This window comes from Rhinolophus ferrumequinum, chromosome 11 (assembly GCF_004115265.2).
Source record: "Rhinolophus ferrumequinum isolate MPI-CBG mRhiFer1 chromosome 11, mRhiFer1_v1.p, whole genome shotgun sequence".
NCBI classification, from domain to species: Eukaryota; Metazoa; Chordata; class Mammalia; order Chiroptera; family Rhinolophidae; genus Rhinolophus; species Rhinolophus ferrumequinum.
In genome coordinates, this window is record NC_046294.1 from 45,942,881 (window position 1) to 45,966,016 (window position 23,136).

Sequence of the window (23,136 nt, forward strand, 5' to 3'; positions counted from 1 at the left end):
AGTACTACCTATACCACTGTGAAGAACATCACTGAATGCGCCCCTGAGGCAGCCAGGTTGACATACTGTCCTGTATCCTTAGCTAAGCTGAGAGACCCTGGCAGTTTATGTCTTAAGGGGTTTGCGAGGATGGGAATGACCATCCAAACGGGAAATGATGCTGCTGTCAGTCAGAGGGGATATCGCAGAGCGGTAGCACAGTGATGCTCATTCTCCCACCTGAACTCAATATGGCCATGTGGCCATAGTCTAGGCTCCGGAGCTCTATCAGGAATACTACTAGGTAAATGGGACTATGAGGCAAACAAAGACAAGAAAGATCTCAGTAGATGTTAATGTCCTGATGGTTGCCAAAGTTTGATGGTAAAAGAAAGATCTCCAGTGTGAGACAATAAGTTTTCCCTTTGTTCTGTGCTAGGGAAGGAAAAGCTATAAAGGCTGTGCATGGAGATTAATTCAGACCTACTGACAATGTCCACTGGTGCCATGTTCATCACACTTGAAGGGAACCTGATAAGGAATGAGGCAGAAGGAGAACTGGAACTGTAATCCAGCTAATGGTCCAGATACTGAAAAGAGTCCAGAGGCCATATGCAGTTCGCCCCTGGCTGTAGAGACTCTGGTCCAGATCAGGCTCTGATGAACAGCAAGATCAGAGGTAGACATTTTATCAGGGGTACATACTAAATGATGTCTACTCCTGTTTATGCCTCAAGCTGTAATCCAAACATGGGGCTGGGGCCTCCAATTATTTCTTATCCCATTTAGGGTCCAACTAATGCTGAGATGTTTTAGGAGACTATGTGGGAGGGAGGACCACAGTATGCATCCTGCCTTGGGGCTGTGGAATTTATTTTCACAGTGGAGCTATAAACAGCTAAGGCCAAAGCTGCTGCCACAACACACGGGAGAGGAAAGTGCAGAGAGCCTGAGTCACACTGGGAGGATGTCCCCACTCCTACCTAAGCTGCCCAGAACCTTAGGGTTATAGGAAATGGAGGCTCCTCTCTTAGAGGGCTCATACACAGGACTTAAAGGACATCAAGAACCCCGTGCAAAAGCAGAAGTTTGAGAAGTGCCTACACCACTTATGAAGGAGACCCATCTTCTGCCAGAGTGGAAGGAAGCATGTTGAACTTGCACTGGAAACAGATGTGGACGATGAAGGGGCCACCTGTTAAACCTGACAAGCTCAGGAGACTGAAAATAACCACATAGGATGGCGTGAACAAAAAATTCCTAACTAAGGTGGGCTATGCCAGAATTCACATCCTTGGCCTGTAGCTTTTTGACAAAGGTCAATCTTTACCTTAAGTGAGCCTGTCTGTTGTCTTTTTGCATCTAAAATAACATGCCCTTGGAATGTCAGAGCAATCCCTTTTTTGGACCCCCCAAGGGGCAGAAACCACCACACCAGAGCAGGAAACTACAAAATCTCTCATTGTTATCTTGTTCCCCAAATACCATCCCTCTGTGCTGTAAAATGCTATTAACTATCCTGTACCCTCCAATGTAAAAGAAGTGTGTGTCTCTCCATTTTGTTTTTCATCCAAACCCAGAGATTCCCTGCTTTGCTTTCTCTCATGCCCTTAACCTACAACCAATGGATCTCATGCATCCTTCCTCTTTTGATTCTAATGTATAAAGTAAGTTGCAAAATGGCCATTTTCCAGAGCATTTTCTCAATCCGTTGAGACTTTGCTTCCCGGAAATTGTCAGTTTGGCTCAAATAAACTCTTATAAGCTTTCTCTTAGGCTGGATGTTTTTTCGTTGACACAGACTTAGGGGGCTCCATGACTGCTTCATCCCCTACCTTGCCTGCTCCAGGTTGCCTGGATCCATTGTTGCATCTGCCCTAACCTGCCAGCGCCGCTAGGGGCGCACCATTCCCGAGCTGCAGCTGTGCCTCCAGAGCTGACAGGGCAGTGCCCGCGCTCCCAGGGCCACCACCCGTGGGCCACCCTCGCGGCTCTACCAGAGCCACTCCTGCCACTAGCGTCCCGCCACAGCCTTTGGGCCTGGGCAGCACTCACAGTGGACTCCACTTAGCGCCTGGCCCTAGAGCCTGGGGTGGGGGTGGTACACTTCTAGGCCCAGGCTCTCAAACCACGGAAGACACAGTCTTGCCAGGCTATCACAGCCCAGACACTGCCCAGGGAGCACAGGGAAACTCACCTCCCATCTGCCAAGGAACAAGTCCCATATACTTGTCCTGCAGCTCCAGCCTGAGGTGCAGACTCGGTCAGGATTCACTCCCCCAGCCAGGCACCTGACTGATCTCTACTGAGGAACCAGAGCAACAGAGTGAAAACGAAAGCTAAATTCTTCAGGGAGGGGCAGGAAAGTAGAAACACTATGGACCAATGGGAGGCCTTCACATAGGGGCCCTGGGAAATTTCAAGGCTTTTGTGCCTGTGACAGCAGGGCCAGTGACTCCATTCTTAATCCTATCTCAGTTCTGCTCTTGGAAGCTGTTCTCAGGGCTCTTCAATGTACACATGGTTTGGTGAACTTGGCTTACCCAAGCAGTGTAATTTCACACACATCCACCTGTCTCGTTGCCTTAAAATGAGATGTCTTGAGGAGGGAATAATACCACAGTGGGGACCTACACCCAAGGTTCACCTGAGGCAGCAATACTGGTAGATGTCTTCTGTGTTTGTCCACCAGCTAAGGGACATTAGGAGATGTGAGAGGGGATGGCTACCCAAATCTGCAATTACCTCAGGTACTGAGGCAAAGGAGCTCCGACAGAGTGGTAGCACCTTGATGCTGACTCTCAGAACCTATATATATTCAATATGACCAAAGTGACAGTTCCTAAAGAGACTGCAAAGATGAAAATCCATGAAGTGTCATTTGTTGGGCAATGTCATCTAATACTATTTAATATATAATCTCTATAGTCCTAACACAATACAAATGAAATGGAAAAGTAATTGTGATGGTTAATTTTATGTATCTCTTCAACTGGCCACAAGGTTCCCAGATTAAACATAATTTCTGGGTGTGTCTGTGAGTGTGTTGTTTCCAGGTGACATTAGCAGGAACTGTGGACTCAGTAAAACACATTGTCCTTCCCAATGTTCTAGGGCATCATCCAATCTCTTGAGGGCCTGCAAAGAACAGAGAGGCAGAAACAGAAAGAATGTTTTCTTTTTGCTCCTGGCCTGCCTACCTGAGCTGGGATGTAGGTTTTCTCTTGTCCTTGGACTAGGATTTATACCATTGACTACCCAGGTTCTCAAGTTTTTAAACTTAGACTAAATTACACCACAGCTTTCCTGGGACTCTGGGCTTGTACAGGCAAGGCCTTGAACTATTCAATCTTCATAATCACGAGCCAGTTCCTCATAATAAATCTCCTTTATATATATGAAGGGCATATATATATGTATATGTGTATGTATATATGTATATGTATATATATGTATATATACACATATATATACACATACGCACCATATATATATATATACACATATATATATATATACACATACAAACATACGAGATCGGACAGTTAATTATGCGTACTCCTCTTAGAAAAAGTGCTACATACCTCATTGCTGAATATCACTAAGGTCACCTTTGAAGTACTCCCCTTGGGAAGCTATGCACTGACGTCAGTGCCTAGTCCACCCTTCAAAGCAATTTTGGAACTCATTTCCTGGAATGGCCTTCTGAGCTGTCATTGTATGACCTTTGATGTCCTGAATGTCAGCAAAATGTCTTCTTTTCAATATTTCCTTTATCTTCGGGTAAAGAAAGAAGTCATTGGGGGCCAGATTAGGTGAATAGGGAGGGTGTTCTGATACAGTTATTTGTTTACGGGCTAAAATCTCCTACCAGACAGTGCCCCTTGAGCTGGTACATTGTTGTGATGCAAGAGCCATGAATTGTTAGCAAAAGTTCAGGTCATCTAACTTTTTCACGCAGCACTTCCAAATAGTAAACTTGGTTAATTATTTGTCCAGTTGGTAGAAATTCATAATGAATAATCCCTCTGATATCAAAAAAGGTTACCAACATCGTTGCAACAAGTTCATGAATGTAACTATCAGATCTTGTGTGTGTGTATGTGTATACATGTACACTATATATTTACACTATATATATGTACACTATATATATGTATATATATATTATACTATATATATGTACACTATATATTACATGCATATAAAATATTGAGTGTTTCGCTGGAGAACTGTGGCTCGTACAGTATGAAAGAATTCTAAAATCCTGGGTTAAGTGGCACAGCTGAACTGTGACAATGATAATGACTCAAGTGAACGTGCCATTTCAAAAGATGTGTGTCTAAAAAGGACTTGGGAGAGGTAAGGGTACAAGGAGAATGTTGTAGAAGTGATAATGCACAGAGTCAACATTAATCCAGTAAAATCCGGTTTGAGAAGGAAAAGCTAGAGTAAAAAAAGAGAGAGAGAGGTTTGAGTGTATGTACCCTCTGAGTGAGTCTACAGACTGGGGTAGAGCCATGTGTTTAATAGGAGGAGAAGTGGTTAAATAACGAGGCCCCCACTTTAACTCACTTTTCTCATGGCTCTCAGAATCTTGATATCATGCCACTTATGACATCTTTTCAGATTGTTAATACCAAGTTAGCGTCTCATTTGCTTTTACTGAAAGTTGCAAAGATTCCCCTTATTGAAATTGTTACGATGTGCTCCTCCTGCTCCTGGTCTCTCAGACGAAATCAGTTTCTGGGTGGCAGAAAGAGGAGAAGATGGGCAAGGTCAGTGATTTTTCAGGAACTGCAAGAGATCCCAGAGTTTGAACTTGGAAATCTTGTAGAACTCATAAACACAAAAGAAGCTACAGAGCAGGTCAGCAGTCACACCATTAACGCTCCCAAATCCGGAGAGGAGAACATGCTAGGAATTTATGTGAAGAGCCATGCCCAAACCTATTATACTTATATGTGTTAAATCATTAAGCTTCAAAGAACTCTGTGGCTTTCTTCTGTGTTTTTTCTCAAAATATCTCTTTCAGCCCTAAGCAGAACCAGGCATAGCTTTCATCTTTGCTGGTATCTGCGTAGAACAGGTCCAGAAGCCTGAGCTGTGGCCCATGGGGACCACATAGACTCCTTCCCTAGGGCTTCTTTTGCCTGGAACTAGGATTACTCCTAGAGGTGAGAACTCAAGTCAGTATATCCTGAGTTAGGAAATGAAAATGCGTAAGTGGAAGGCAGTAGGGAAAGTGCAGTGGGCAGCCTAGTATTATCACTAATACTACCATTAGGAACCTTCACACCAGCACCACCATGCATCCACAAATTGAAGTTTCATGAAATCAGGCAGGGACTTCTTCTGTTTTGCTTATGGCCTTAGCTCTATTAGAAGGTATTGCATCTAAGGACTGATAAATAGATACATTGCGATAAATACAATTTTAACTGATTGAACATGTGCAGGATAAATCATGCTTCTATTATACTGTTCCTGCTGCAAATATAGTTGCTGTGTCACAAAATGAAATTTAGCTGTTTGTCTGGTCTTATTGCCATATATGGTTCTCTTTTGATAAATTATAACCAACAATTTTTCCTATCTCCTGATTTCTTCCTAAGACTTCATCACATTGGTGTTTATTGTCTCCACTACCACACTTCAATGGCATTTTAACTTTTACTTTGCCCCAAGATGTTCTCAAATGGGAAAATGTTAAGAATCCATGGGCCAAAAGCAAAGCTATATCATCAGGTTTCTCTCTAAGCAGGAGATATAATGGCTGGAGTGAAAATACTGAGCCCTAAGGAGGGTTCATTTTTTTCCTGTCACCCAGAACATGATAACAAGGAATGTGGAGCCTGCCAATATGGTCAGCTCTGGTGTAAAATTCCGTGTAGTGAGAGAAGCATAGTGGAATCAGGTTTCATACTGACTCAAGTTTTCAAGTTTCTTGGCAGGATCGCATGGTCTCAGTTTGAAATCTTATGCTTCATAAAAGAGTCCCAAGATATTGACCAAGGATGTGGGGTCAGTTCAGAGATTTAAAGCAAGAGCAGTAAAAGGGTACTGTAGCTGTGGAAGGATTGAAAAAGAAAAAAAGTATTGGACAGAGAAGGGTGTCTTGGATAAGGGGCTCATAACTTTTGAACACTGCAGTCAATACCCCTATGCGGTGCTTGTCACACAAGCACAGTCACACTCCGAACTCTTCAATACCCTCTACTTTTAATCATATAAAATACCTAAAACTACATCTATTCTAAAGATCTTTACATTAATCACCATATTTCATATGTTCATTGTCCTCTTCTGGAAGTGTGTGGGACTACAAAAGTACAAGCACTCTCAACAAAATTTAGTAATTTGTATAACGAGAGATTGTAAAATCCAGTAATTCAATTTTGCAGCTAAGAAGATGCAAAGAAAGCAAAAGTTAGTTTCTATTTCCACTAATGAAGATATAAATTTCAATAAAACAGCACATTTAATTGATAGATCAATATTATAAACATTGCACAAATATGTCAGAGAGAAAGAAAGGAAGGTAGGCAGGAAGGCAGAAAAGAAGGAAGGAAGGAAGGAAAGAAGGAAAGAAGGAAGGAAACTAAACGTGAACGACCCAGAGAGTGACAAAAGCAGTCAGAATCTACCGTGTAATAGATACTTGGAAGAAGGGAACACTATTGGTGATGAATCCTAGTTTTGTGATTTTTATTTGAAGAAAGACCTCAATCAGCCATGGGTGGACAGTTATAACTCAGTTAACAACATTCAGACTTACTCACTTGAAGAACAAGAATAATTTAGAGCTTCCACAGGAGCTAAAAAGTGGTAAGAGAGTATCTTTAAAAGAGTATCCAGAGGAAGAAATCCCAAATTGTACATAAAATGTCTGATCAAATCTCTGAAAGGGCTAATGGAACTAATCACAAATTGCAGCTCCTGCAAAATGCAGAGGAGCATATAGAACTTGAGTTCAACCAAGTTAACTGCCTGAAAAAACAAAACAAAACACAGTAATATTCTTCAGAGAAGTAAATAGAATTGAGATTTTCTACATTACATTCACAATTCCCCTGGGGCAATTTTAGATACAATCTACAATTAGAAAATTCTTTAACATATGAAAAAAGTAGAAGATAATGACCTTATTCAGGAGAAAGAGCAGCAATGGAGACCAACTCTGAAATAATCCAGATGTTGTATTTAATATACAGGGACTTCATAGCAGCTATTATATCTAAGGTAAAAGAGGCAAAAGAAAATATGCTTATAGTAATGACCAAATAGGAAATGTCAGAAGACAAATAAAAATAGTTTTTCTTTTCAATTGAAATACTGAAACTAAAACGTATAATCACTCAAAAACAAATCCAGGGTTTGCTTAAGAGAATTTCAGGATCACAAAGGACTAAGTGAAATGAAAAGTAGATTCACAAAAAATTAGTCAATATGAAAATAATGAACAGGTCATCAATCATCTGTAAAAAATATTAAGGAAATAGCATAATCTTATACCACAGAAAAACTACTAAAAATACAACAATAATAGAACTATAAAGGAGTTGATTTAAACAAGAAACAAAAGGGTAGAAATCGCATGGTGGTTTCAATGCAGAAAAAGCATTATAACAAAATATAGTACCTGTTCATGATAATAATAAATTAGGGATATCAATCTCATGAAAAGGAAATAAGGAAGAACCTAGAGTTAGCATCATATTTAGTGAATAATTAGATAATTAAATTTAAACATTCTGTTAACATAATGTAAAAACAAACTACCCTGAGGAGATCAACAATGTCTCACTTTCCATCCCTACGTGAAAAGATGAGTCACCAGGACTGGGAGGGTTTGTAGCACTGGGAGGTATAGTACAGTTGCTATATGTGTGGTATAAAAAATTTAAACTAAAATTGGACAACATGGAGAGATTAGGAATCAGGATTAATAAATCCACCACCATAAATCTTGGGCAAAATGGATGATCACTGCAATCTGATATCCTTAAGAGCGGATCATGTGTCTCTATCCCAACTGGGATCTCAGGTCTCCAAAATTTAGAACTTCCAGTCACCATTAGTGAGAGCTCTAAGTACCAGTGTCTGCTCAATATCCATGGATCAACCTACAGGATGAAGCCTGTTTATTCCTCAAATTCTGCTGAACCTCTCCCCTCAAATTTCTATTGTGGATACCCATCTCACAAATTAATGGCCCAGCACTATCCTAAAGGTCCCAGACATATAGGACGGGGTATTTGTCACTACGAGGTTCAGAGGTGAGAGAGAGGGGAAAACTTGCATCATGAGAAAACCCACACTTGATGCTCAATGAACTTTTACTAGGAGTCCAGAATCCCTTCTGAGGACATTTTCTGAGGAGCAGCAATGCAAGTGGAAGCTACTTACAGGCTTCATACTCTTGTGAAGAGAGGGCTTTGTTTGGGGGCAGAGGCTGCTGTGTTTTGTTTAAAGATCTCTCAGTGTGAAGAACTTTCTCCTTTGTGTTTGCTAACTCAAGTACTTTTTCCGTAACTTGTTTCACATTCTGAACTGGAGACTTGAAATTCCAGGGAACAAAAACCCATGGATATCCTTGGAGAGTACCTGTTGTATAATTCCATAGAATACAGATTTTTCTTAATGACGTATGGCCTCAGCCATCACAGCAATAGGGTGACAGCAAAGCAGAAATCAAAGGGACTATGGAAAGAATCAGGTTCCCCCAGTATCTGAGAGAGGAGTGTGTGTGTGTGTGTGTGTGTGTGTGTGTGTGTGTGTGTGCAGAGAGAGAGAGAAACGGAGAGAGAGAGACTGGATGTATTTATCTTAGAATCCCTCTCCCACCACAGGCCACTCAGAAATGGAGAACTGAAGAATTTCTTGTGAAGACAAGAATCCAGAGAAGACACTGTTTGGTCAAGTAGCCAAATATTTCTTTTTCTGTCAGCTTCTCAGCTCATCAATAGTTTGGGAAACTTGGAAATGAAAATGCCAGAAGGCATGGGGATAACACCATGTGCTGCAGGAACACTCATTGCTGCAGCATTCACCCTGCTGCCTCCGTGGAGGAAAACAGGCTTTACTCACTCCTGCGGACAACTGTAGCCTTCCAGCTCCCTGGAAAAAGAGAGGCTGACCAGGAAAAGGAAACACTGACTTATGCCAAACCTGAGGGAGCTCATGCAGAACTCCTGACCCTGCCTCTATCACTGTAAGTCATAATGTGAATCAGCACCTGAAAAATGGAGATTTGTCTGGGCACACAGAGAAAAGGCTCTCTAATGAAAGAGAATTACTGTGGAAATAGACAAGAACATCAAATCAATTTTCATCTAGTATATTCACTTAGATTAAAGAGGCTATTCATTCCAGTACTTAAAATAAAAGACTAGGTAGCTATGAAGAAGATAAGACTTTCTTTTATGATAAAGAAATATTTATTATGTGCATAATAACAATATAAGGTAACTATAGGCAGAATGTTGTACAGTATATCTATAGAACTTATTCATCTTGTATGCCTGAAAGTTTACACCTATTGAACTGCAACACCTTAAATATTTACAAGGTTGGATCTCATGGTAAGTGTTTTTACCACAATAAAAAAGGACAATTTAATTGATAGTAGACTATTAAATAACAAATTCAAAAAGAATGTTTAGAGAAATAAATAACAACCTAAAATTGCATACTCAGAAAATTATTTACCTATAAGATAAAATATATTTGAAGATTAAAAAAGCAAATATTTATTTTACAAAAACATGAAATTTAAAAATGATTGGTGATTACTTAATCAACTTATTCTATTTCAAACCATAGCAAAGGTATTAATATTTGAAGTACAAACATTTATTGTTAACATTCATTATTAAAATCACAGTGAAAATTAATTAACACCAATCTGGATCAGTATTTAAGTGCTAGGAAATGAGGAAGTTATTGCAAACATTCTATTATTAAATTCCCCCATATCACTGTCAGGTAAGTTCTAGTATGTTTATTTCTGATGAGAAACTGAATCCAATTACATTTCATTTAATAAGGGCCTGCAAGGAGCAACATCACAATAATGATATTCTATCTCATTTCAAAGTTCAGGTTCTTAACTCCCAATGTTCACCCTGTATGTCACCTGCAAGAGCTCCCTGATCATGAAAAAACTCAACATGTTTCAAGCCAATACCACGAGCTGCTCCTAAATCACTAAAGGCTACATGGATTGAACACATCAGTCTATATTGATACCTAAGATTTTCCCATGATGCTCCTGGCTCCTTCTGCAGATTACATCTCCTGGATTCTCCCTCCTAACCCACATCCTGGGGTATCTGGCTCTTACCTTTTCAGGAGGAATACACTGCAGAAAGGGCACCAGTGCTAGAGAAACACAGACCCAGTTCTAATCCTACCTCCTCCATTCATTAGCTGTGGGATATTGGGGAACACGTCATAAGTTTATATATTCATTTAACTACCCTGTAGGGATTTTTTCTTCTTATGGTATTTTTCAAGATTAATTGGGATAAACATTCTCTACATATTTATGTACATAATTTATATATTATACATATATACATTTGGTGTGTAAGTATGAGGTTTATATGTGCATCTGCATACCTTTCCCAGGCCACATACTTTCTTTCTCATTCCCCTGAGATAAGTTATTACCCCTCGATATCTTGATATGGGCTCTATACAGTGATTGGCCCTAATTTATAATGTATGCTCCTCTAAGAAAAGTTTGTTCCTTTGCTATCCTGAGTAAGTCAAAACCTCATCATAATTTCAAACTGATTAGAAAAAAAAAGTGTGTGAGATGGTATGTGTATATGGTGGCAAACTCAAGGTAAAGCCCTGAACACCAAAAGGCTGTTCTTTTTAAGACATGGCTACCTCTGCTGGACAGATTTGGAAACTCCTATGTTGCAGTTTTCTAACCCTTCCTCCCCAAAAGGGCCTTGAAAACAGTCCCAGCATCAGTTTAAAAAGTTCTATAAACAAGACTGAAACTGGAGTGGTCTTGACAGCAGCGCCTGGGAACTCAAAAAATGAGACTTCAGCAGAATCATTTACTGTTCCTCTCAAGGGCACGAATCTGTTGTATAGGACACTGACACAGCTTATACTTTTCAGTAATCACGAGAGCAAATATTTATTATATTGTGCAGGACACTTAAGTAGGTACTTTACATTGAGTGACAGTTGTAGACAATGATCTTAAGAGTTAGGTACAGTTTTAAATCTCAATTGCTATTTTGGGAAAAAGAAACTCAGAATTTATTCATCATTAACACAGCTATAAGAGAGGATTTGAACTCAAACACTCTGAACACAGAATTTTCACTCTGGGTACATATATTATTTTTGTTTTTCTTTTCTTGACTCTCTAATGAACATTCTATATCTTGGGCAAACACAGGCGTATACTCAAAGACTCCTTAGTTGTTGATGGTGGATAGGGATTATTATAAACTGTTTTAGGATCATGGATGATGGAAGACAGGTTTTACCACGTCTCATCACGTCAGTGATAAAGGAAAATATGGATAAATGGAAGGGCACAGATGCTACCATACCAATACAGCTGTCTTCAGGAGGGACTCTGATGTCTTTCTTTGAGAAAACAAAAATGGGTAAATAAGGTCCTCTCCTAACTCAAATCAGAAACTGTACGTCCCAAGGATGTGTAAAAATTCTAAAGGGAGACAGCAAGGAAGAGACGGTATGAATGGTACAGATGAGCTCAGGTGCAGGAGATGACACTTAGGACAAGGGGCACTACAAGTGGGTGAGGGAATGAGAAGGCTCAGGAGTTTGGCTGGCACAGAGTCATGGGAGCTGGACAGTTCCAAGGATTGAAATATGGATATGCAGCCTGAGAAAAGCGACATTTAGAGAACTTGTAGATGAGTGACCCGTGGTTTGTGACATTAAAAAATGAGACAGTGCCTGCTTCATAGTCTAGGAAAACCCCAACACGACAGGGAGGAACAGCCATGGAAAGAGTCAAGACCTTGGGATCAGAGGTGGAAGAGTCCTCAAAGGCATTGTACTCAGATTCATTCTGTAATCCTACAACCCAGTAGCCATTGTCAGGTCTGAATCTGGAGTAAACATTTTGATGATTTATGCCTCGTCTAACACCAATCTTTGTATTACGGGAATGTCTTCTACAGTATACCCCCAGGATCCAGGCAGTCTTCTTGGACACATCTATTTCCCAATAGTGTTTCCCTGAGGAGAAATATTCGGAGCCCAAGGTACCATAATTATAATACTTTACAGGCCAAATTGGCATAGACGCCAACTGTCTCTGATCCTCTGAAAGGACAAGATTCAGATTTAGGTTGAATGGATTCAATGTGATGTCCACTGCAGAGAAAAAAAAATATATATATATTAGGTGACAGGTGTGGTTAGGTTTATCTGGTGACATGAAAACAAATCTTGGAAAGTTACTAGGCAGAACTTGTATTGACGGATTGGGGAAGTGGGGTAAAACACTGGAGAACTATATTGTACATATGCATTGGGAGGTGAGGAGAACGCATAGGGCTAAGACCATGAGATCTCACAGAAACCACAAACTTCTGAAAGGGGATTAGAACACAATGATTTGATGACCAAGTCACTTCTTACCCCAGTAGCACTGGACATGTGTTAGCTCTGAAATGACAAAAAGATTCAATAATGTTGATTAGAAGCAAATGATTAAACACTGATAGCTATCTCTTCTCTAAAGTAGAGACAGGGGAGAAGATTGCTGTGAGGCTAGAAACTGGTGAAGAAGAGGATAAACCAGATATCTAGCCATTCTCCCTTATATATAACCATCTTTAGCAATATCGCTTCTTCTCTGAACACCTTCCCTTCTATCCTCACTTTGAAACTATACCAGCTCTCCAGTTTAGTCTCTGACACGAAAAAAATCTGACATCCACACTCCTGCCCTGGCTTTCCTTACGTTTAAACATGTGCAGCATTCCACTCAGATCTGGAGCACGGAATCCACTCTTCAGTTTTGTGGAAACAGTTTTTGGCTTCTTCAGTGTCCAAGTGTCACTCCTAGGGATGACAAAAAATGTTGACCTCACATCTCTTATCTTGTGTCCCTCCAATACCACTGTCTTCCTCTCCTTCCATGCCATTAATACACTTGAACTTTTCTTCCCTGAGAAGCCTGAGGAAGGGAGAAGGGAGGTCCTGACACAGGAGCCAGAAGAGATGTGCTCATTGTCTACCTTCCCAGTTACCCAGTGTGTGACCTTGGGAAAGTCTTCACCTCAAAGAAATAGTTTCTACTTCTTCTAAAAATGAATAATTAACCCTTCCCTTAATACCTCATGGAAATAATATGAAATAATGTATAAGAAAAGCCTTTGCTACCTCTAAAAAAGGTATGTAATATTTGGAAAAGTCATCATAGTGAGTCTCCCAAAAAAGGGCCATAGATGTGTATTCTCAGGCAGATCAGTAGTGAGGCTACAGATCTTGGCTGAGATGTGGTTTTTGTTTTTTTTTTTTTTTTTGGAGAGCCTGAGAGCCTCTACCCTAGTTCAAAGTCTGAACTCCAGTGGTGTAGAAATCTCAAATAACATTTGTGATTTCAGGTGTTCTGGGAAAAGTTAAAAGAACTTGGCAAAGGAGAAGTTGTCTACTGAACTGAAAAAGATTAGAATTTCATGTGTTTGTAAAGAATTTGAAGCTGGCAGATGGATTGGCAATTTTAGACATAATGGCTATACTTTCCCATGTAAACTTCTAAAGTGTGTGAACAGGGGGGATTAATTATTGGCACAGGGGTCAAAGCCACTAACCGCAAGGCTTGTTTGTTTTTGGAAATCTAAAGAGAACCTTGTAGAATGGCCTGGTCTCCTCTATTCCTGCTTAAGCAAAGTAAATATAAAGGTGTTGCCCCATAACCTATTTTAGGGCTTGATGAGGCCCTCCATGTGATAAAGTCAAGCATATATGGAATACAGGAACCAGAGAAAAGACAGAGGGTGAATTAAAGGAGTGAAGTCACAAGAGACTGATGGTGAAGTCCCTTATCCCTATATTCTTTACTGGCTCTAATTCTGTGAATTCCAACCACTGAATTCACTACCATAGAATCTGGTTCATTCTCAATAGATATGGAACACTTAAATTCTCATCTATGACCAGCAATTTAAAATAATACTACATCTAACTTTCCTTACTTTGGGAGATTTTTTTCATTCTGATTGACGATCAAATAACTCTCATGACTACAAACCTTTCTTCAGAACACAAATGCACCACTCCTCGTCACCCATACTTACCATTTCATGATTCCACTCATGTCCTAGGAAGAAGAAAGAAAATATGAGTCAAGGAATATAAATATTAGAGCAGGATTAATAAAAGAAAAAAATAGAAAAACAATAAAGAATACCAGAGAAATCAAAAGTGAATTATTTGAAAATATCAACAAAATTGACAAAACTTTAGTTAGATGTTCCAAGGGAAAAAAAAGAGGAGGTAAATTACTAAAATCAGGAAGGAAAGAGGAGCCCTTACTAGTGACTACAGAAATTAAAAGATTATAAAGACTAGGGAATATATTGTATGCCAATAAATTAGATAACTTAGATTACATGGACAAATTCCTAGAAACACAGAAACTACCAAGACTGATTCAAGAAGAAATAGAAAATCTGAACAGACCCAAAACATGTGGAGTTTGCATTGAAAATCAAAGAAAAGTCCAGCCCCAGATGGCTTTATTAGGGAATTCTACTAAAAGTTTAAAGAAGAAATAATACAAATAATTCAAAAGTTCTTCCAAAAACAATAGAAGAGGTGAGAACACTTCTCAACTCATTCTAATATAAGGCCAGTACTGTTCTGATATTAAAACCAGACAAAGATATCACAAGGAAAGCAAACTACAGGCCAAGGTCCCTTATGAATATAGACACACATTTTTTCAACAAAAGAGTAGAAGACTGAATCCAGCATAATATAAAAGATTGTATACCATAGTCAAGTCGTTTTTATTCCAGACATGCAAGGTTGTTTTAACAAGAAAAGCAATTAATATAAACCATAATATTAATAGAAAACAAGATTTAAAAACTACAGGATGATTTTAATAGGCAGAAAAAAAAGTTATTTGAAAAAATCCAACATCTTTTCATGATAAAAACAAAACAGTAATAATTACAACAAACTAGGAATAGAAGGGAACTTCCTTGGCCTGATAAATGTATCTATAGAAAACTCACAGTGAACATCACACTTAATAGTGAAAAATTGAATGCTTTTCCCCTCACATTAGGAATAACATAAGAATGTCTGCTGCCACTACTTGTAATCAATGTGGTACTAGAGGTTCTAGACAAGGCAATTAGGCAAGAAAAAGAAATAAAAAGCATCTGTATTGGAAAAGAAGTGAAACTATGTCTATTTGCAAACTACATTATGTTATATACGAAAAAACTCTTTTACTTTTTAAATTTTAGCTCACATGCAGATGCTGTTGATTCCAAATTTTACATATCTAATCATTGTCTACTGTTTTTAATCATCTATCCAGGATAACACATTCCATAATGAAGAAAAAACATAGCAGCAACTGAGAATATCTAAAATATAACCTACTATTCACGAACCATATTGTTTTTTCTATTATGTCCATTTGTCAAAAATAGACCAGTATTCACTCAGTCCCTATACAAAACACTAAAACATCTTACCAACACCTATTCCATATCCTTAACTTCTTTTGGTCGTCTGCATTGCCACATCACCACCACTATGGGCTTATTTGTTTTGAACAATATGTACGAAAATATTTGGCCTTACTCTTAAATGCCACCAGCTGGGTTTACAACCAAAGGAGTGTTTTTGCTCTCTGGATTAGTATAATTAATTTTACATGACAAAGAAGCCAACCAAAATTGATTTAAGGAAAAAAAAAAAAGAAAAGAAAAAAGGATTGTGATCAGGGAGATCACAGATGGATCTGGAAGCTCAAATCCTGTCCTCTATGTGTCTCGTGAATCTCTCTCCTTTGCTATCTGTTGCCTTTATTCTCAGACTCCCTACAAGGCCAAAGGAACCTCTTACCAAACTAAGAACTTAAGGACATGGAAGAGAAGGCAACTTAGACTGTGTTTTAATAATCTCAGATTGGATGACCCTTTTTACCTGCAGCAGCTCCATTGTTGACCATTCACTGCGACGCTCCAGATCTGAGATGAGCTCTTTCAGCAACTGGCTCTGCTGGAGCAGTTCATCCTCAGCCTCAGCCAAGCCCTCCAATGTCTTCTTTTCCTCTTCCTCCAATTTCTCCAGTTCTTTTTGCTCCTCACTGTCCAGGATTCTTCTAAGCTGATTAAATTCTGTTTGTATCCTTTGTCTCTCAGTCTGTATCTGATACTGCAAAGTTGAACAAAGAAAGAAAAGTACTGAATCAGCCTGACAGCCTACTCTGCAAGGAATTAGGAGCCAGAAAAAAAATATTTTTTCAGGGAGTTCTAACCAGGAGGGGTGTAGAAGCAGGAGAGTAACTTTTGGGAAAGATGGTGTTTTTTTCCCCCCTAGTATTTTCCTTTCAGTACAAATCAAAAATGCCTCAGATTGTCTTACCTAGGATAACCTTAGGACAAATGCAAAACCTGAGTAAGATTTAGGTTTTAGACAGCTGTCCTGGACATTCATGGTTTCCTACATTACTACACTCCCAATATGAATCTTGAGGAAAATCTTGGTCCTTCTCCCAGTATCTTTCACTGAAGGTGTCAGAGCCTCACTGGAAAATGGAATTCTCCAGACTTTCTCACCAGAAAGTCTGTCTTTGCTTTCAGTTCCAAATGTCTGTGTGTACTTGTAACATGTGTACTTAAAATATCCACTCTCCTGCCCCCACCCCGAAGAGACGGGACAAGGAAGAGAACTAATTGAATGCTTCTGGACTCATTCAACGTCAGTAAACAAAGAGGAAGGGGTGCCCTCGCAATTGGGATGGAAGGTCCTGCCAAGATTCATATCTCAGAAATCCCTCAGGAAGTGTCTCCTCCTACCTTCCAGGAAGTTCTCTCTTCTCTAACTTCAGCTCCCAACTTCTCAGCTTCCTGTTGCTCTTTCCTCAGTCTCTCTAGAGATGCCTGGAGCTTCTCCTGAGAGAGAGGAATCACACCAGAGTCAAGCCATGAGCTTTCTTAGCATCTGGATAGAGAATAAATGGGGAATAAATCAGGCTGATCTCAGAAGAGACCAGTTCAAAGAAACTGTGATTAGAATCTGGTGATTCGAATCTATGACATGAGAGAAAATCTGAGGAGGTGAATTAATCTTCATTCCTGGCTGATGGCTGTCACCATCCCCCCACCAAGAGTAGCCTGATTTTCTTTTTTCTTAGATTAAGTATTGACTCAGCTATGGCAAGGAAAATCCTGTCCTCTTTAATGAAACTCTTTCCACATCCAATTCACAATGTTCAACAACCATCCTGCCGAGAGGAGCAATGAGAGGTAAACTTGTGAAAGAAATTCCTCATCCACACAACAAAAGTGAAAAAAGGCCTTTACTCCTGGCCATGAGTCTGTACTCTAGGCTCATCCTTTATGTATATGGAAGGAATACATAGAAATATCCTTCAGGCATGGGAAGCTAAGCATAGGATAAGAGAAATACATGAAAAGAGATTACGGGGCTCAGTACTATGGTGCCGTGGTGAGTAAAGAAGGATAGAAAGGTGAGCTTTCCCCACCAAGTACTATCTTCTGCCCTGTCTCCCTCCATCCTGGTCTCTTACCCGAGACTCCTGGACAACCTCCTCCATGAGGAATATGTGGTGACCACGGTGCTCCTGAGACTTCTCACAAAGCCGACAAATGACCTTCCGATCCTCCTTACAGAAGAGCAGGAGTTTCTCTGCATGGCGCACACAGAGATCTCTCTTCTGCCCCTCCTCTGGGCTCAACTTGACCTCCCTGAACCCTTCCACTATGTTGGCCAGATGCTGATTAAGCCATAGATTTCTAAGGGAATACCTGATACCACACACAGGACATCTGTTTTCCCCTCTTGGGCCAATCTCTGACTCCTTGTTGTCAGTGATGCAGGTTTGGCAGAAGCTGTGGCCACAGTCTAGACTCAGGGGTTCTGTCAAAAGCTCCAGACAGATGGGACAAGTCATGTCTTCTTGTATGTTCACCAGGAATTTTAAAACCCCAGCAGCTCCTCCCCTGGCTTCTTCCTGTCCTGACTCTTGAGGCTCTTCTTGCTTAAAGATTCCTGGATGCATGGGCAGATTGAAAGGGAATGCTGTAAAAATGGCACAAACAGAAATGATACTAATTGTGCAGACATCAGGGATTGGCCAAGACTGACATATCGAAGGACAAAAAAGAAGAGGGAAAATAAAACAGAAATGAAATTCAGTGGCCTGGGTAAGCCACTAATGCCTCAGAGCTTTTGCTTTTCTTTCAGCCTGGAATGATCCTCCTTTTGATATTTGCATGACTTCCTCTTATACTTCACTCAGCTCTGTTCTTACATGTCTTCTCATCATTAGAAGGGCCTAATATGAATAACTTAGCTATAGCACAACCACCAAAACATCACTCGGTGTACATTTGCCATCTGTTTCTTATTATTGTTATCATATATATATGTACATATATATATAGCACACACACACCCACACACCCACACACAGTGCCAAAAAAATGTATACACATTTTAAGAAAGGAAAACTGTATTAAAATTGTCATAATCAATATATACTGATAACAAAAGATGAATACAAGTCATATTTGACTTCTGCAATTACAAGAGGTGCTCAAAGTGGTTACCATCAGTGTCCAGACACTTCTGATTACGGCAAACTCCTGCTTGAGCAACGTTGACCAAAGTGTCCACTTGTATATATTTTTTGGCAACCCCGGTATATCTATATCTATCTATATCTATATATCTATATCTATATCTATATCTATATCTATATCTATATCTATATCTATATCTATCTATATCTATACATATATCCCTGAAAATAAGACCTAGCCAGACAATCAGCTCTAATGCGTCTTTTGGAGCAAAAATTGATATAAGACGTGATAGTATCTATATTATGTTATATTATATTAAACCCAGTCTTATATTATAGTAAAATAAGACTGGGTCTTTTTTAACTTTTGCTCCAAAAGACACATTAGAGCTGATTGTCTGGCTAGGTCTTATTTTCGGGGAAACAGGGTATATATATATATATATATATATATATACACACACACACACACACACACACACACACACACATGTATATATATATATCGTGTGTGTGTGTGTATATATATATATATCCCACTCCTTAATATATATATATATATCTTTAAATATCCCACTCCTAAAATGTAATCCACATATAGATCAGGCACTTTGTTTTTATTCACTGCTGTATCCCTAGAGCCAAGAATACACAGGATTTCTCCATAGGTGATTAGACTTTTCTTGTTTTTTTTAACAGCATTTTGTCTTTTCTTTCCATGAATTAGCTATTCTCCCACAAGTGAGCTTTGGGACCACAGAAATGTTTTCCAGTGATGAAGTATTTACTTTCTGATATAGCTGTCCCTCACAGAGTCCTCCCATACCCTCATATTCACTCCCCAGAGACACCCACAAAAACAGCAAGGACCACAATATGGAAGTAATCTTATCACTAACAATTGCATAACCTGTTGCAATTTATAAATCACTTTGACCTATTCATTCCTCATATAAAAATCCTTGAGAAATAAGAGTACTCCCTTTATTCAATGTGTACATAGAATTAAGTGACTTACATAGATTATCCAATAAATTGAATTGGGTTAATGTCCTCAGGGTCCTCCTTCAGCGGTCTGGTAGGTGTCATAAACACTACCACACAGAGGTACACATTTTTGGCAAGTCAAATAATTTGCCAAATAAGAGAATATCAAAGATATCCTCCTAGAACAAGTAAGGATTGAACTGAAAGCTGAATGATGAGAAGGGAAAATGGAATGAGAAAGAGGAAAAATATTTCAGGGAGAAGAAAGCACATATATAAATGCCCGAATGATGGAGGACATAGCATCTTCCACAAGTATTAGAATGCTGGTGTGCAGAGAGCTGCTAGGTCTTTCGTATTACATGAACCTAAAGAGACTAGAAATGTGACACTTCCTAAATGATATGAAAGTGACAGACTCTTGTTTGTTTACAAATGACCTGTCATGCGGGGGATAAAGTACCTCCTATATCATTGTAAGTACCTCATTGAGAGCTCACCTGAGGCAGTCACGTCAACATGCTGTGTCTCTCATCCTATATGTCTCTGCCAGGCTAAGTGTACCTGGCTGGTTTATGTCCTGGTGTCACATAAGTAGGAATGGCAAACCAAACTTGAAACTATTGCTGGTGGTCAGTCAGAGGGCATATCAGAATGGCAGCATGGTGATGCTGACTCTTAGAACGTGCCCTCAATATGGACAAGGAACTGTGAAGGGGGAAAAAAAGGAAGATCTCAGTAGATATAAATGTGTCGATATTTGTTCTAACGGACTGAAATCGTGTCCCCCACACAGATATATTTACTTGTGTGAATGTGACCTTATAAGGTCTTTGCAGAACTAATCAAGTTAAGGTGAGGTCATTCTAGAATAGGATAGGCTCTAAATCCAATGACCAGTGACCTTATAAGAGGAGAGGGCACACAGATACATAGGGAAGAAGGCCACATGACAATGGTGGCAGAGATTTGAATAATGTAGCGACAAGGCAAGGGATGCCAAGGATAGCTGGAAACCACCAGAAACTAGGAGACATGGCACAGATTCTCCCTTCGAGCCTGCGGGAGAAACCAACTGTACTACCACTTTGATTTCGGATTGTTGGCCTCCTGAACTTGAGAGAATAAATTTCTGCCGTTTTAAGCCATCTAGTTTGTGGTAATTTGTTACAGGCCTAGGTTACTAATATAGTTGAAAAGGTTTGATAGTGAAAGATATGAAGTATGTAACAAACCATAAATCTTCCCCTTGCTCTAAAAAGAAAGGGTGGGAGTATGATGAATGGTGTATGGGGATACATTTAGGCCTAGAAATCTGCCCACTTCTCCAATGATCCATGAGGTGAACCTGATGAAAAATAATGGCTCCATAAATGTGCTTGGAAGGTATAATCCAGCCAATTGCACGGATACTAAAAATTGTCTTAAGTCCATACACTGTTAGCCCTTGGTTGAAGTAACAATTGGTTAGATCAGGCTCTGATGACTGGCTAGACCAGGAATTTACATAAAATGATAATGTCCACCTTTGCTTACAAATGAAGCTATAAGCCTACCATGGGTGTGTAGTTCTCTGTTATTTTTCATTCTATTCAGTATCCAACCAATGCTGAGAAACACCAAGAGCCTACTGAGGAAAGAGGAGTAGAACATGCTTTCTACCATGGGGTTTTAGACCTCATGTTCAGAGTAGGGCTGCAAGGAGCTGATGTCAAAGCAGCTGCCACCATAATGACCACAGAAAGAGGAGTGTAGAGGAGGCAGAACCCCACACATGGGCAATGAACCCACGAATGCCCAAGTTCTTGACACTGGCGAGACAATCAACATGTGGGCAGTAATAGACCCTCTCCAGGAGTAAGGCATAGACTCCCAGGAAGGCAGCAACACTGATTTCTGAAAAGTGGGAGTATAGGACAGAATGGGCAGGTGTTGGAATGTATGTGACATATCAATTGATGTGAAAATTGCTTATAAATGAGCTTAGGACGTGACATGTCAACTCATGGAGCAAACTTCTTAGCCAAGACCATTGAGACTTTGGGCTCCTTCTGAGCAATAATCAACCCCTATTAATTAGCTCTGAACAAAGAAAAACAGCAAGCAATTGAGGTAACAATCAATGCAAAGGTGTGTCTAAGAGCTCTAAGGCAACTGAGGACAATGGGCAGCTGAAGAGTAAGCAGATTTACTCAGGGAAGTGCAAGTAGATTCCCGAGGACACAGGCAGCCTCACAGGCAGCATTCAGATCGTCCAACCTGCTGTCTTCAGGCAGGCCAACAGCTGAGGGTCTGTCGGTAAGGGCACAGACAGCCCCTCGGTTGCCAGGAGGGGAGTGAACGAATCAGCTTCAATATTACCCCTGGCCACGCCCCCAAGGCTCCATTCTACCTGATGCCCCACACTGGGTGCTTGGGCTTTTACACATTCGGAAAACAGGGACCTCTTTTACTAGCTTTTCTTCTGAGGGAGTGGAGTTGGGCAGAGAAGAGATTTTCTGATTATCTCTTTAAAAGAGAGAGAGGGAGAGAGAGAGAGAGAGAGAGAGAGAGAGAGAGAGAGAGAGAGAGAGAGAGAGAGAGAGAGAGAGAGAGAATTCCAGTTCCCCTCAGCAAGGTAAACAATCAAAGCTACAGAATAGGAAGAGAATGGGGGTGAACTTAGCCGGGAAAAATAAGGACCCCTTCAGGAAACAAACAAGGTCTTCCGCCTTCTTCAACACTCTTTTCTTTCAAGGACTTCCCTCTCCAGACTCAAGGCTGCCATCTGTCTGCACTCAGAGCAGGAAGCCTGTAAGCTGGCTTTTCATCCTCTCAGCGCAAGTCTGAGTCACAAACTAAACTCACCTAACTTCACCTAGTACTTTCCTTCCGCAGTCTTCCACCCTCCGTCCTCCCCCCCCACCCCCAATAAACCTCCTCACACACCTTCAGACCCCATTGGAGATGTCTTGACTCCTGGTTTAAGTGATGAGGAAAAGCTGGGGCAGGCGTACTCAGGCTTCACTCTCCAGCGGGCTCAATCTGTACGAAGTACGTAGTTCCTCCAGAGCAGCTGGCTGAGAAGTGAAAGTGAAATTCTTGGGGCTGGCAGGATAAAGAAAGGCGAAGGAGCTTCAGGGCCAAATGGGCGGCGGTCCTTTAGGGACACTGCAGAGACCGAAATGCTTTTTCTAGGAAGGTGGGGTGGCGAGGGAAGATTTGCCCCAGGGGACATTTGGCAAAGTCTGACAATTTTGTCATGACTAGGGGGATGCTACTGCCATCGAGTGGGCAGAGGCCAAGCATACAGCTAACCATTTTATAATATTAGGTTGGTGCAAAAGTCGCGGTTTTTGCAGTTATTTTTTAACCTTTTAAACCGC

At 40.2% G+C, this 23,136-nt stretch overlaps 2 protein-coding genes across 3 annotated transcripts in view; both read right to left on the minus strand.

Annotated features, from left to right (window-relative positions):
- Nucleotides 1-2,303, minus strand: part of LOC117029704 (E3 ubiquitin-protein ligase TRIM22-like) — a 40,097-nt gene extending 37,794 nt beyond the window's left edge. Inside the window, exon 1 of the mRNA XM_033118909.1 lies at nt 2,177-2,303. The gene's annotated coding sequence lies outside the window, so the exon portion shown is untranslated. The remainder of the gene's footprint in view (nt 1-2,176) is intronic.
- A 7,556-nt stretch (nt 2,304-9,859) lies between these two features.
- Nucleotides 9,860-22,926, minus strand: TRIM34 (tripartite motif containing 34). 2 transcript variants are annotated; one of them, XM_033120755.1, is made up of 8 exons: nt 22,700-22,926; nt 17,768-18,249; nt 17,034-17,129; nt 16,159-16,389; nt 14,289-14,311; nt 12,950-13,050; nt 12,625-12,651; nt 9,860-12,357 (listed from the first exon to the last, which is right to left on the minus strand). In XM_033120755.1, exons 1-8 carry the CDS (start codon nt 22,710-22,712, stop codon nt 11,792-11,794), a joined length of 1,539 nt encoding a protein of 512 aa, XP_032976646.1. In that variant the 5' UTR covers nt 22,713-22,926; the 3' UTR covers nt 9,860-11,791. The 2 variants fall into 2 exon arrangements, with proteins under 2 accessions (XP_032976646.1, XP_032976645.1); XM_033120754.1 differs by having other exon boundaries at nt 17,768-18,279.
- Between the last annotated feature and the right edge of the window lie 210 nt (nt 22,927-23,136).